The 13,507-nt window shown below is 39.7% G+C and overlaps 1 protein-coding gene and 1 pseudogene across 1 annotated transcript; one reads left to right on the forward strand and one right to left on the reverse strand.

The window, feature by feature from the left end:
• Nucleotides 1-1,388: 1,388 nt before the first annotated feature.
• LOC116895914 lies at nt 1,389-2,005 on the forward strand (annotated as a pseudogene).
• A 5,177-nt stretch (nt 2,006-7,182) lies between these two features.
• Nucleotides 7,183-8,305, reverse strand: LOC116895915 (TD and POZ domain-containing protein 2-like). Its single transcript, XM_032896990.1, has one exon. It carries the CDS (start codon nt 8,275-8,277, stop codon nt 7,183-7,185), a length of 1,095 nt encoding a protein of 364 aa, XP_032752881.1. The 5' UTR covers nt 8,278-8,305.
• Nucleotides 8,306-13,507: the final 5,202 nt, after the last annotated feature.

Consider the following 13,507-nt stretch of genomic DNA (forward strand, 5'->3'; position numbering starts at 1 on the left):
GACCCTGATATTGATGTCTCCTGAAGATGCTATTCCAGAGCTTTACAGATACAATGGGAAGGCTTGCAGCTAATCATAGGGCCCCGGTAGAGTTAGAGAAAGGACTGAAGGATCTGAAGGGGTTTGGAACATCACAAGTAGAAAAACAACTCAGAGCTGCTAGGGAGGAAACCACCAACCAAAGAGTACACGAAGGGACCCATGGCCCCAGCAGCATATGTAGCAGAGGATGGCCTTATCTGCCAACAATGGGAGGAGAAGCCCTTGGTCCTGTGCATGCTGGATTCCCTAGTGTAGAAGAATGCCAGGGCATGAAGGCAATAGAGAAATGTTGGTGGTAGGAGGCACATCCTTATATAAGCAGGAGGATGGGGACGGGAGTGGGTGTAACCAAAAAGGAGATAAAATTCGAAAAGTAAATACATAAAATATCCAATAATAAAATCAAAATTCTTAAACAGTTTTTCTAAAGAAAACTTGGTTCAAGAAGTACACAGAGCAGATAATACTGTGTTTCTGAGACTGGTGTTACTCATAATGTGTTGTATCAGTGCATGGGGGAGCTCAGGTCTCTATTTCCAGCACTGCAGATTATAAGGCAGAACAATCTTTATTACTTAGATGTTGAAATCACCTACATCAAGAATTATAATATAACAAAAATATAGGTTTCTGTAAATCCAATAGAGGGGATTCAAAAAGTTCATTTATTAGGTTTTCTACTCTCCCATGGTCATTGGTTTCTCTTAAGACCAACCCAGGCTCTGTTGCAAGGTGAGCATAGTACAAGGGTCCTTTAGCATTTCTGGAAAAACCAGTACGTTTTTAATCAACATTCCAAGAAATGAAGCCCCACCTGGCTTGTTATGTCTTCACAAAGATGGGTTAAAAAAAAACTTTTATTTGGAAGGATAGGAGAATTCAGCCAGGATCAGCTGATTCAGTGTCCAGAACATGTATGAGATGCTACCAGATTTTTAGTGTAAGTCATTCTGTCTGCAACCTCCACACACACAATACACTACCTGTCAAATCAAAAACCAAGGAGTATTTGATCATAATCCATAGTGTTGGAGTGTAGTGCCAGGGAACTCTTCGTAATCTCCTAAAACACAGACAGAAGCAAATCTGAAACAAGTTAAATCATGGTCTTTATTCTATTCTAGCTATCTCAGGCCCCTCCAAAACACCACGTTTATAAGCACAGGACTCCTTTTCTGATGTTAAAGGGTAACCTTGCCTATCCCTGGTTGATCTGCATTCATCAGGCCAGTGTCAGACTTTGACAAACTTTTTGCATTTTCCAGAAGGCTGAAGTTTTCTCTTTTTATTATTTCTAGGTTAAAAAAATTATTTCTAGTCATTTCTTGCCTATAATTCGTTTTCAAATGTCCTTCCTCACCACAATTAGAATATTTCCCATTAGGCATGAAGATCCCAGGAGCCAAGCTAGAGAAAAAAAGAGGCCTTTGACTGAAAAAGAGGCCCAGGTTCTGTTTGAGAAGATTGCGAAATACATTGGAGAGAATCTACAACTCCTGCTGGACAGACTGGATGGCACCTACTGTTTCCAGCTCCAGAAAGACCAAGTGTATTATGTGAGTGAGCTGAACCCTAAACTGGATGCCAACATATCCAGAATAAGCTAGTGTCCCTGGGGACGTGTTTTGGAAAGTTTACTAAGACCCACACATTCTGGTTGCACATTACAACATTGGATTACCTTGCACCCTATGCTAAGTATGGATAAATCCTGGAGCAAAGCACTCCTTGTATGGAAACCCTGTGTGAATCCTGTCTGAGTCAAATCACTGAATACACGTCTTGGTATCAGGGAGTAGTGATTTATTCCATGGCAGACATTCCTTTGGGTTTTAGGATAGCAGTGAAGTCTACCCAAGAGTGCAGAAAAGTGGATCCCATTGTAGTGGTCATGTTCCATCAAGCAGATATTGGAGAGTATGTATGCCAAGAAGAGACATTGATTTACAATACCAGGGAGTAGTGTTTATATTGAATAAGTAGGGAGAGAGTGGGCAACCTTGTCTCGTCTCTGATTTTAGTGGGATTTCTTCAAGATTCTCTCCAGTTAGGCTAAAGTTAGCTATTGTTTTACTGTATATGGTTTTACCAAGTTTAGGTATGGACCCTGAATTCCTGTTTATTTTTCTGGGACTGTTATCATGAAGGGGTGTTGAATTCTGTCAGATTCTTTCACTGCATCTAATGAAATGATTGTGTGGTTTTTTTTCTTGGGGTTTGTTTTTATGGGGGATTACGTTGATGCTTTTCTGGATATTGAACCATCCCTACATACCTGGAATGAAGCCTAGTTGACCATGATGAAGGATCGTTTTTATGTGTTCTTGGATTCTGTTTGCAATAATTTTATTGAGTATTTTTGTGTACATATTCCTAAGGGAAATCAGTCTGAAGTCCTGTTTCTTTGTTGGGTCTTTGTGTGGTTAGGTATAAGAGTTATTGTGGCTTCATAGAAGGAATTTGGTAGTGCTCCATCCGTTTCATCTTCATGGAATAAATTGGACAGTATTGGACTGAGGTCTTCTATGAAGTTTTGATAGAATTCTGCACTAAATCCAACTGATCCAGGGCATTTTTTTATTGGGAGACTTTAAATGACTGCTCCGATTTCCTTAGGAGCTATGGGGTTGTTTAAATGGTTTGTCTGTTCCTGATTTAACTTTGGTACCTGGTATTTGTCTAAAAAATTGACCATTTCCTTCAGATTTTCAAGTTTTGTTGAATACAGGCATTTGTAGTAGGATCTGATGTTTTTTTGAATTTCCTCTGATTCTTTTGTTATGTCTCCCTTTTTATTTCTGATTTTGTTAATTTGGACATCCTCTCTGTTCCCTCTGGTTAGTCTGGCTAAGGGTTTATCTATCTTGTTGATTTTCTCAATGAACCAGCTTTTGGTTCTGTTGAGTCTTTTTATAGTTCTTATATTTCTACTTGGTTGATTTCAGCACTGAGTTTGTTTATTTCCTACCTTCTACTGCTCCTGTGTGTATTTGCTTCTTTTTGTTCTAGAGCTTTTAGGTGTGCAATCAAGCTGCTGATGTATGCTCTCTCCTATTTCTTTCTACAGGCACTCAGAGCTATGAGTTTTCCTCTTAGCACAGCTTTCATTGTGTACTATAAGTTTGGATATGTTGTACCTCATTTTCATTAAATTCTAAGAAGCCTTTAATTTCTTTCTTTATTTCTTCCTTGTCCAAGTTATTGTTGAGTAGAGCATTGTTCAACCCCAATGTATAAGTGGGCCTTCTTTCCTTATTTTTGTTATTGAAGAACATTCTTAGTCCCTGGTGGTCTGATAGTATGCATGTGACTATTTCCGTCTTTCTGTATCTGTTCTGTCCTGTTTTGTGAATGATTTTATGGTCAGTTTTGGAGAAGGCACCATGAGGTGGTGAGAAGAAGGTATATCCTTTTGTTTTAGGATGGAATGTTCTATAAACATCAGTTAAGTACATTTGGTTCATAACTTCTGTTAGTCTATGTCTCTGCTAAATATGTTTCCATGATCTGTCCATTGATGAGAGTGGGGTGTTGAAATCTCCCACTATTATTGTGTAGTGCAATGTGTGCTTTGAGCTTTAGTAAGCTTTTCTTTATATATGTAGGTGTCCTTCTATTTGGAGCATAGATTTTTAGGATTGAGAGTTCATCTTGGTGGAATTTCCTTTGATGAATATGAACTGTCCTTCCTTATCTTTTTTGATGACTTTTGTTTGAAAGTCGATTTTATTCTCTATTAGAATGGCATCTCCAGCTTGCTTCTTCAGACAATTGGATTGGAAAGTGGTTTTCCAGGCTTTTACTCTGAGGTAGCGTCATCTTTGTCTCTGAGGTGTGTTTCCTGTATGCAGCAAAATGCTGGGTCTTCTCCACATATCCAGTCTGTTAATCTTTGTCTTCAGTTATTTTCGTATTTGGAGGTGGGGTTATGGTTGTGTGCTCCTCTTATTTTGGTTTTGTTGCTAAAACATTACTTTTTCCTTTTTGTAGGGTGTAGCTTGCCTTTTTCTGTTGGGCTTCGCCATTTATTATCCTTTGTAGGGCTGGATTTGTAGAAATATATTGCATAAATTTGGTTTTGTCATGGAATGTCTTGGTTTCTCCCTCAATGCTAACTGATAGTTTTGCATGGATACTTCCATGCCTGGGCTGGCATGTATGTTCTCTTAGGCTTTGTATGACATCTGTCTTGCATCTTCTGGCTTTCATAGTCTCTGGTGAGAAGTCTGGTGTAATTCTGATAGGTCTGCCTTTACATGTTCTTGACCTTTTCCCCTTACTGCTTTTAATATTCTTTCTTTGTTTTGTGCATTTTGTGTTTTGATTATTATGTGACAGGAGGAGTTCCTTTTCTAGTCCAATCTAATTGGAGTTCTGTAGGCATCTTGTATGTTTATGGCCATCCCTTTCTTTAGGTTAGTGAAATTTTCTCCTATGATTTTGCTGAAGAAATTTACTGGTCCTTTAAGTTGGGAGTCTTCACTTGCTTTAATACTTATTATCCTTAGGTTTGATCTTCTCATTGTGTCCTGGATTTCCTGTATGTTTCGGGCTAGGAGCTTTTTCCATTTAAGAGTATCCTTGACAGTTGTGTCGATGTTTTCTATGCTATCTTTTGGCTTCTGAGTTTCTCTCTTCTATCTCTTGTATTCTGTTGGTGATGGTCGCAAATATGACTGACTCCTGATCTCTTCCCTAGGTTTTCTATCTCCATGGTTATCCCCTTTTTGCTTTATTTATTGCTTCTATATCCATTTTTAAATCCTGGATCATTTTGTTCATTTCCTTCTCCTGTTTGGTTGTTTTTTCAAGTGTTCTTTCAGGGATATTTCTGTTTCCATTTTAGGGACTTCTAGTTGTTTACCTGTGTTGTCCTGTATTTCCTTAGGGGGGTTATTTATGACCTTCTTAAAGTCCTTCATCATCATGATAAAATGTGATTTTAAATCTAGAACTTGCTTTTCTGGTGTGTTTGGATATCCAGTGTTTACTTTGGTGGGGGAATTGAGCTCTGATGTTGCCAAGTAGTCTTGGTTTCTGCTGCTTTCTGTTGCACCTTTACCCATGTTTTTTTATTTGAAATTAGCCATAGTGCTTGTTTCAAGACAGAATTTTGTGCCCCGTGTCCACCAAAATGGTTCTGGCTCTCCCCTCCACCTTTAGGTTTAACCAGGGCATGGACTGTAGCTGAGCCCCAAGGCTCTCAGTAATATAATTCTTCCTATATAAAGTTCTAGGAAATTGCTTACCAGTAAAACCATCCAGGAACTGAAGTTCTTGACCTATATCTGGGGCAGTTTGTTTTTAAAAAGCCATGCATCCCACTGACAATGTTCTCCTGTCTCTGGGTCCAACAGAATGTAGGTATTATAGGCTTCAAAAATTATTTTTAGATATTCTCTAGGGCTTTCATTATTTCACCTGGTTACCTTGGATAAATTTATAGAACAACTTGATAGAAGCTTCTCTGATGCTCAGACCACAGAATCTGAAGTTAGAAACATATGCTCTCAGTACCTTCAACAACATTAAAATTCCAGTAGGGTATGGTCAAATTAGGTAGGGTATCAGTATTAGCCTGGACTTGTGTGGGCAGTCCATTTATTCCTGGATCCAATTTCCAAGCTTTGACCACAATTCCCTCACTTTCATCAGTTGTAAATAGAACTTGGAGTAGTTTCTGACAGTCACCACAGGTGGGTTTATGAGTGAGTCAACGTGATTGAATCTAAAAGGCCTAGGAGATCTGATGATCTTTTTAAAAATGGATGCATGGAGTCTACAAATTCTAATTATAAAAGTCATTACTGGACAATGGTTCATAGGACATAAACGGTCTCCCCTGTACATCTGTATTTTCATTAGACTAGAGGAGAAAGTTCATAATAGAGTCAATCTGTCTGGGCAGTATAGCCTGAATGTGAGTTGGACTCACATTCCCTAAGGGCACTAATACTCATCAAAGGAGAAAGATCCAATCTGCCATTCCAATTCTTATCTTGTGTGCCCCAAGTCAAAGGCATGTAAGTATAGCAGCAGCCATTAAAAATCTCCCCATCAAAAAAAGCCCAGAGCCAAAAAATTTTCAAACAAAATCCTACCAAATATTCTAAGAGGAGTTATGGTCTATAGTCCTCAAGTCATTTCATAAAACAAAAGCAGAAAGATCATTTCCCACTCTATTTTATGAGAGACTACAGTTACCCTGATATCTAAAACACATATCAGTTTCCCTTATGGATTCTGACACAAGGATAAGCATTAAATAATTGCAAACTTTTCCAAGAACACATTAAAAAATCATGTACAAAAACAAGGTGAGTAGGGGTGTTTCAATATACAAAAATCAATAAAAGTTAATTGACCACATAAACCAACTAAAAGAAAAAAAAGCAAAAAAAAAAAAAAAAAGAAAAAGCAAACAAACAAAAGGCAAAACACAATATCATTAAACTGGATCCAGCAAAGGACATCAAGAAGCAACCCCTTAATGATAAAAGTTCTTCAGAGATTGAAACAGCGATGATATAGCTAAATATAATAATGGTAATACAGAAGAAGCCCATGTCAACACCAACTTAAATGAGGAGAACCTCAAAGTCACTGTAGAAAAGCAAAGGCAAGTAGTGGTTACTAATTCTCTTCAATCTACTCAATAAAAAAAGTCTTAATTAGAAAAATAAGGCACCTGGAAATTAACAGAATAAATACAGTAAATTTGAAAGAATTTTATTTGCAGATAGATAATACACATAAATTAGGTGAAAAATTTTACATCTCAGATAATACATATAAGTTAGGTCATCTATTCTGCTCAGTCAAATGCAGACAGGTTTCTCCAAAGAGAGTCAGTTGGGCTGTGTTTCAAGCCAGTTGAATCCCAGTTTCCAAGACATCAGACAAGAATCAAACAACATCGACAGTGTAGATATCAGGTAGAGTGTCCAACACCCTAGTGCTGCCATTTCCCTACACACCATTTTGACATATTATAGTTCTTTTAAATCCTGAGCCACCAGGCTGCCTTTCCCCAGATTCAATGTAAATGTTCCAGCAATACTGTAGTCTAAATAGAAGTAATTGTTAAAAACACTGGTTGTTGCTGTTGGAAGACCTGTGTAGTTCATAGCTATCAAGTTCCTAAAATACCTTTTGGAATGTGAGTGAGGGCTTCAAGCCAGGACACTGTATAGAAGCCAGGGAGTGAAATGCTTCCCCCACCAAATAGGGATGTGACTCCACAATTGACTTCCAACCCAAGGTCTCACAGACTTCAGAAGCATGAAGTATAATGAAATCCATGGGCTTAGTCTTCAGGTGCTCTGTGTTGTGGAGGTCAGCCAGGATTAGAGTGGGTACAGAATTCTTCACAGAGAGGTTCCTGCACAGGGCATCCTCACACATGATCTTCAAGCCCTGCAGGTCATACTTGTCAGCAGCTGCCAACAAACCAGTGGCCATTGAGTGGCTGTGGAGGTGTGGTGCCTTCCCAGTATAAAGGAAACCCATCAATTCCTTAAAGACTTGCAGATGAATGTCATGGATCTCAATGCAGTTTATTAAGCTCTCTAGCATTTCATGTTCAAACATGGCTCTGAAAACTGGAGAGCGAGCTGCTAGGATGGCCTTGTGAGCTCTGAATTCCTGGCCAGATACCACCAGGCTGCAGTCTGTGAAGAGGGAATTCTCCCACCTCTTCCCTATGTCGTTGACCAACATCTGCCTTGGATCCTTGATTGAAAGTCTCATGTTCTCTGCATGCATGCTACAGGGGGGTCCTACTATGCTCACGTTGCAGCACAAGGTGAACTGGTATTCAGGAAGAAGCCAATGCCTATGGTAGAGGAGGAAATCTCGAAGGATGAACTTTTTGTATCCCCAGTATTGATTTGGCAGAAACCTTAAACCATTTGAGATTTTTGTAATTAGATATTTCTCTCCTTGGGTGTTTATGATCCAGAACTGTACCTTTGCCCAAACTGGGCTCTTTGGACAACTGAGCAAACCCTGATAAACTGACAGGTAATCTTTACTTTCTTCATCAACACCATTTGCGTGTATCCTTAAACACCATTGCACTATTTCACTGGCCTCTAATGGGAACCCTGGGCCTGTAATATTTTCCCAAATTCCATCCATGTAAAATGAAAAGTTTCTAATGGTCCACTCATAGCAGAAATTCTGAACACTGATTTGTGTGTAGCCACAGCTCTTGGCTTCCAGGTCCCCTGACATGTCTTCTGGAGGTAGTTTGGAGGTTAAAGTTGATCTGAAAGAAGTAATTGAAATTACTCTTAATTCTCTAGGAAACAATTATAGATACCATTTAGATTTTATTTTCACTGTCTGCTGAATTGCCCCCTTTACATTCCTAGAAACTTGTATTTCTATGCAGGTTTCCTTATTTGTCCTACTGAAGATAAAACAGACCCACTATGACTGTTGGCTCTCTCTCTCTCTCTCTCTCTCTCTCTCTCTCTCTCTCTCTCTCTCTCTCTGTGTGTGTGTGTGTGTGTGTGTGTGTGTGTGTGTGTGTGTGTGTGTTTGTATGTCTATTTGTCGTTGTCTGTCTCTCTGTGTTTCTGTCTATCTCAGTCTGCACTATAATCAAACACCTCAGCCATGGTCCTGTTTCTGTGTGTGTTTATTGAGTCTTAGGTCATTGGTAAGTAGTTTTGACTATTCTATCGGACTTCGGAAGAGTTTGGTAATGTGGAAACCATCTCATTTGAATTGTCTTTTATTAATCGGGGTCCTGTAGTGAACATAAACCATGAATATCTCAATAGAAATAGAAAGTGAATGTATGAGAAAAATCTGTCGACAGAGGTCAAGCTAATATGAAGATGGCTATAGGCAATACTTACTTAACCACAAGGTATAAAGTCTCAGGTCTTATTCAGTATTGACCAGAATCCTGAAGAAGTAGGGACAGATGCCAGTGAAGAAATGAGCTTGCTGGTAAGATGAGAGTAAGCAAGCAAAGGCTTAAAGCTTCCTTCTCCTGTAAACTTACATGGCCTGCAATAGAAGTGGGGCCCAGCAATGGTGTGTCTTCTAGTCTTAAGATCTGGATAAAAGGTATGTGTTTTCCTAACTGAAGACTCAGGTGTGTTTTTCTACCCAAAGAGTCTGTAGTTAAACTGGATCTATCTACTTCAACATAATCCAAAAAAATGTTAAAAGGCATCTCCTCCAGTTTTTTAGGTTACTTAAGTACACAGATAGTCTAAACAGGAAGACATTCGGTACTCCTTCACCACCAAAACGATGTTTCATCACTATGGTGCATTGGGATGGTGGGAGGGGGAGGACTGCCTTAGTTAGAAAAGAATATAAGACTCTGCTGAGAGTTACATCAGATAGGCTCCTGTCTGGTTTGTTTTTTGTTTTTGTTTTTGTTTTTGTTTTTTTTTAGGGGGGTAGGGGGTAGGGTAATGAGAGGTATTAAAGAATTCTGCAAGGATAAACTGGAATGGGACAAAATTTGTGATGTAATAAAATAAAAGAAATAATGCAGAAAAAGAAGCCAGTACATAGAGAAAAGTAAGAGAGGAGGCAGTTTTTCCAGTAGAGTTTTTAAGAGACAAGTTGAAGAAAGAGAAATGGAGACACAGGAGAAAACAGAATGATTCAGAGACCAAGAGAGGAGCCAGAAGAATACAGTAATTGGTAAAAGTTAGTATGAGGCAAGGCAGAGCAGTTCAGGAAAAACCAAAAGAACAGAGATTGAATCAGTCACAATGGAGAGGGGTTTTAATCTACCAAGTCAGACGTCAGAGGGAAGTACGTAGGAGTGAATCATTCACCTATCAGTACCAGAAGCTAAAATTATTCTAGACCTAGAATAGATTTTAAGAGGCTAAAAGGTTCCAGGACTAGGCCTATGTTGACAAGTGGAGGCAGAAAGCCTCATAGATGTCAATAAATACAGATGAATAATAGTTCCTTTAACAGTAAAAACACTAGAAAGTCTGCAGCAGCTCTATTCCAGGTGTGACAGCTGAGCTGGTCCATGCACAGGTCAGACCAACTCCTCTGCCTTCAGCAACAGAGGACGAATGGCTTCGGGGAGCAAGGACCACTTGTCTCTCAGAAAAAAACGTGCACATCTATCTCACTAAATAATTTCTATCTAGACAGACATAATTTCACTTTTCTCGGTATATGTTTTTTTTTCTGCTGATGCACAGCCATTTCTGCCATTGCAAAATCTAACAAACATTTGACTTTCCTTCAGGCAGAGCTGTAGCTTCAGCACCATCTTGGTTGGGATCAGTTTTCTGAGTGACTGCCATCTGTGTTATGGGCAGATGAGGTTTGCCTATGCTATTGCTTCAGCATCATCTTAACTAAGGCAGGTAACATGACTGGTTGTAGATTCGGTGCCATCTTAGTTAATGACAATCCCACAACCATCAACCATATTTGTTATAGATAGTAACAAACACACTCCCTCCTCACCTTACAACAGACTTGGAGTCTCTAATTTCTATCCTGACTTGGTAAATCATTATTTAATATTAATTTAAAGATTTACAACAGTGAAAAGTTAAAAATCACTGCCTTAATGATTGCATAACTCAAATATGCTTAACAGATATTAGCTCTCAATCTTTTCTCACATTTTTAAAGTTATAATGACTGAGAATCCCAAAGCATGACTGTTACAGTCACACTACCCCCACCAACCAAGGTCTCTGAGAAGAATAGGCACAGTGGCAAGTCTGACTAGATTATGGTATGATAACCAGTGTTTAACAGTGATCCATTGCCTTGCGGATGCCAGGGCTCAGCCTACACTGTTATCAAACTCAGGTTACCCAGAGATTTAAAAGTCTCATATTGCCTACGACAAAGTGAGTCATTTTCCCAAAGTTCCTACCCCATGGGAAAAAGATTCTCCTCTTCTGAACCTAATGACTACACTGATCTGCCCATGCGATGGAGGCCATGTGGACCTGGGAAAACTCTGGCATTTTATTAATGATATCTAGATTATAATTTATTTTCCCCAAATTTCTGAGTACATTTGTAACTAAGATAACTATGGTTAGAAAACAGACCTGTAGCTCCTTACCACAAGGTAATCCACCACTTTGTTTGCTCAGTAGTCAATTCATTAACTAATTAAGACTACCAGATCTCTTAGGAAAAACAGACAGGTTTGCCTTAGTCACAGGCTCAGGATGAAGGGCACAAGTTCAGATGTAACCTTTCAGATATAACCCTCTCTTACTTTCTTTTCCAAACTCAGTGTCCAGGGAATAATATTTTGTATTTCCTGTGCTTATTATGCCACTGTCCTAACAGAGTTTACAGAGTTCTTATAAATTAGCCTAATTCTAATAAAACTTTCCACGATACAATTCAACTTGTATATCTCAAGTTCAAATTTAAGTTTCCTTTGGCTGTCTTTACAGATGTAAAGTCTGCCTTGTGCTAAATCTATACTATCAGCTGACATATTTACAAATATTAGTGTCCTTTGGTTACCTTTTAACTATAGGAGATTGTTATAAAAAATAACAGCATGAATTTTACAGGCAAATGTATAGAAATATTCTATTGCCTTAGTGAGGTAACCCAGTCCCAGATTTTCACACAGAAATGAACTCACTTGTAAGTGGTTATTAGCTGTAATGCAAAGAACAAGCATACCACAGACCCATGGGATCAATACCAAGGAGAGCTCAAGTGTGGAATGCATGGGTCTATCCAAGAGTGGACAATAGAATAGATTCCCTAGGGACTGTGGACAGGTGTGGAAAGATAAAGCAAAGATGAGGGAACATAATGGAAGGAGAGAGTACTGGGAGAGATCACTGGAATTTAGAATCATTTCAGGGTGAGAAAAGAAATCTAGTGTAATGGAAACTCCCTGGAATCTACAAGAGTGATCTTAGCAAAGCTGCTTAGAAGGGATATGAAGTCTGAACTGCCCATCTTCTGAACTAGGCATGGCTTCCAGTGAAGGAATTGGTACACCAACCCAGCCATTCAAACTTCAATCTACAATCTGTCCCCCATGGAAGGTGTCCTACGGTAATAATCACACAGAAATTGTGAGAGTGAACAGCACTCTTGAAGCTTGAAGCTGAGGCCCATGCTTCAAGCAGGAGCTCATACCTGGCACTGCCTGAAGGGCCGGAAACCAGAGAATAGATCATCCAGAGACCTTAGGTAGAACCAAAGACAGCTGGGGAAAAAGTCAATGGAGCTCTTCCTAATAATTCTCTGCTATACTTGTCAAAAGGATTCTAGCATAATTGTCACCAGAGAAACTTCATCCAGAAATAGATGGGAGCACAGTAAGAATCCTAAAACCAAATATTATGCAGAAGTCAGAGAATCCTACAAAAGTGGGGGAAGAAGGATTGTAGAAGATAGAAATGTCAAGGACACCACAAGTTCAGGTCTCACAGAATCAACTGACCTAACCTATTCCCATGGAAGTTCACAAAGCCCTAAACAGACAATCAGGGAGCCCAAATGAGTTAAGACACGGACTGTATATATATGTTATACACAGTAGAGTAGGAGGAGAAGGTTGGTGTTCTGGTGAGATTCTTAACAATGGGAGGAAGGCTTGTCACTGTTGTGGATTGTTGTTTGTATGTTCTGCTTCCCCAAGAGTGCCTGCATTCAGGTGCATTCAGTTAAAATCTTTGAGAAGATCAAACCTAAGGATAAAGGTGCCCCCATCTTCCTGTTCTCAGAGGCTCTATACAGTTTCCTCTTGGGCAAGGGATGTGGGCATGAGTGGGTAGTACTTGTGGTCTCTCCTGCCCTGCAGTCTCAGGAGTGCCCACACAGCTGGGCGATGAGTTCTCTCTCCCATGGGGTTTGGCAGCAGGAAGCTGTGGGCTGGGATCAGCAGGGAAGTTCTGGTGCCAGCAACCCAGGTGATTTTTTAAACAGAACTGAAAGGCTGTGGTATCACTAGTTGCAGAAGGCCCATGTGTAAAGATTACTGGACTAACAATCTTCACTATCATGCAGGCCCAGATCCACTACTTTGAGTAAATCCATCCCAATATCTACTTCATCTATGAGCTGCTGAAGTGAAAAGAAGAGCCAGTCATGCAAAACTGGGTGTCTTTACTGTCTACGGCTGTTCCCATAACTACCCACTGCTCTTTACAATGGAAAAGTGGCAAATGCACACAGCATTTCTTGTCCTGCTGGGAGACAGAGAGAGGACAGGGCACTGGTGCTATGTGCAGGATACAAGCCCAAGCCTGGAGCCCAATGAATACTCCACCCCTGAGAGCCTCAGGTGGGCAGAGAGGTGTGCAGCACTTGTAGCTGGCACAGAACTTGTCCCCCAATTTGCCTGCCTAGACACAGGATTTCCTTGACACTGGGCTACAGCAGAGTATCTGAGAATAGTCTCAGCAATTTTCCAATACTTTGGGTGTTTTAGAAAACTTGAACAAGACCAACAACTCATTGCTATGAATAT

Source organism: Rattus rattus, chromosome 3 (assembly GCF_011064425.1).
Source record: "Rattus rattus isolate New Zealand chromosome 3, Rrattus_CSIRO_v1, whole genome shotgun sequence".
In the NCBI taxonomy this organism is placed as follows: domain Eukaryota; kingdom Metazoa; phylum Chordata; class Mammalia; order Rodentia; family Muridae; genus Rattus; species Rattus rattus.

Bases quoted from the DNA above. Each gene is read 5' to 3' on its own strand.
- LOC116895915 (XM_032896990.1), bottom strand. From the start codon at position 8,277: ATGTCAGGGGACCTGGAAGCCAAGAGCTGTGGCTACACACAAATCAGT.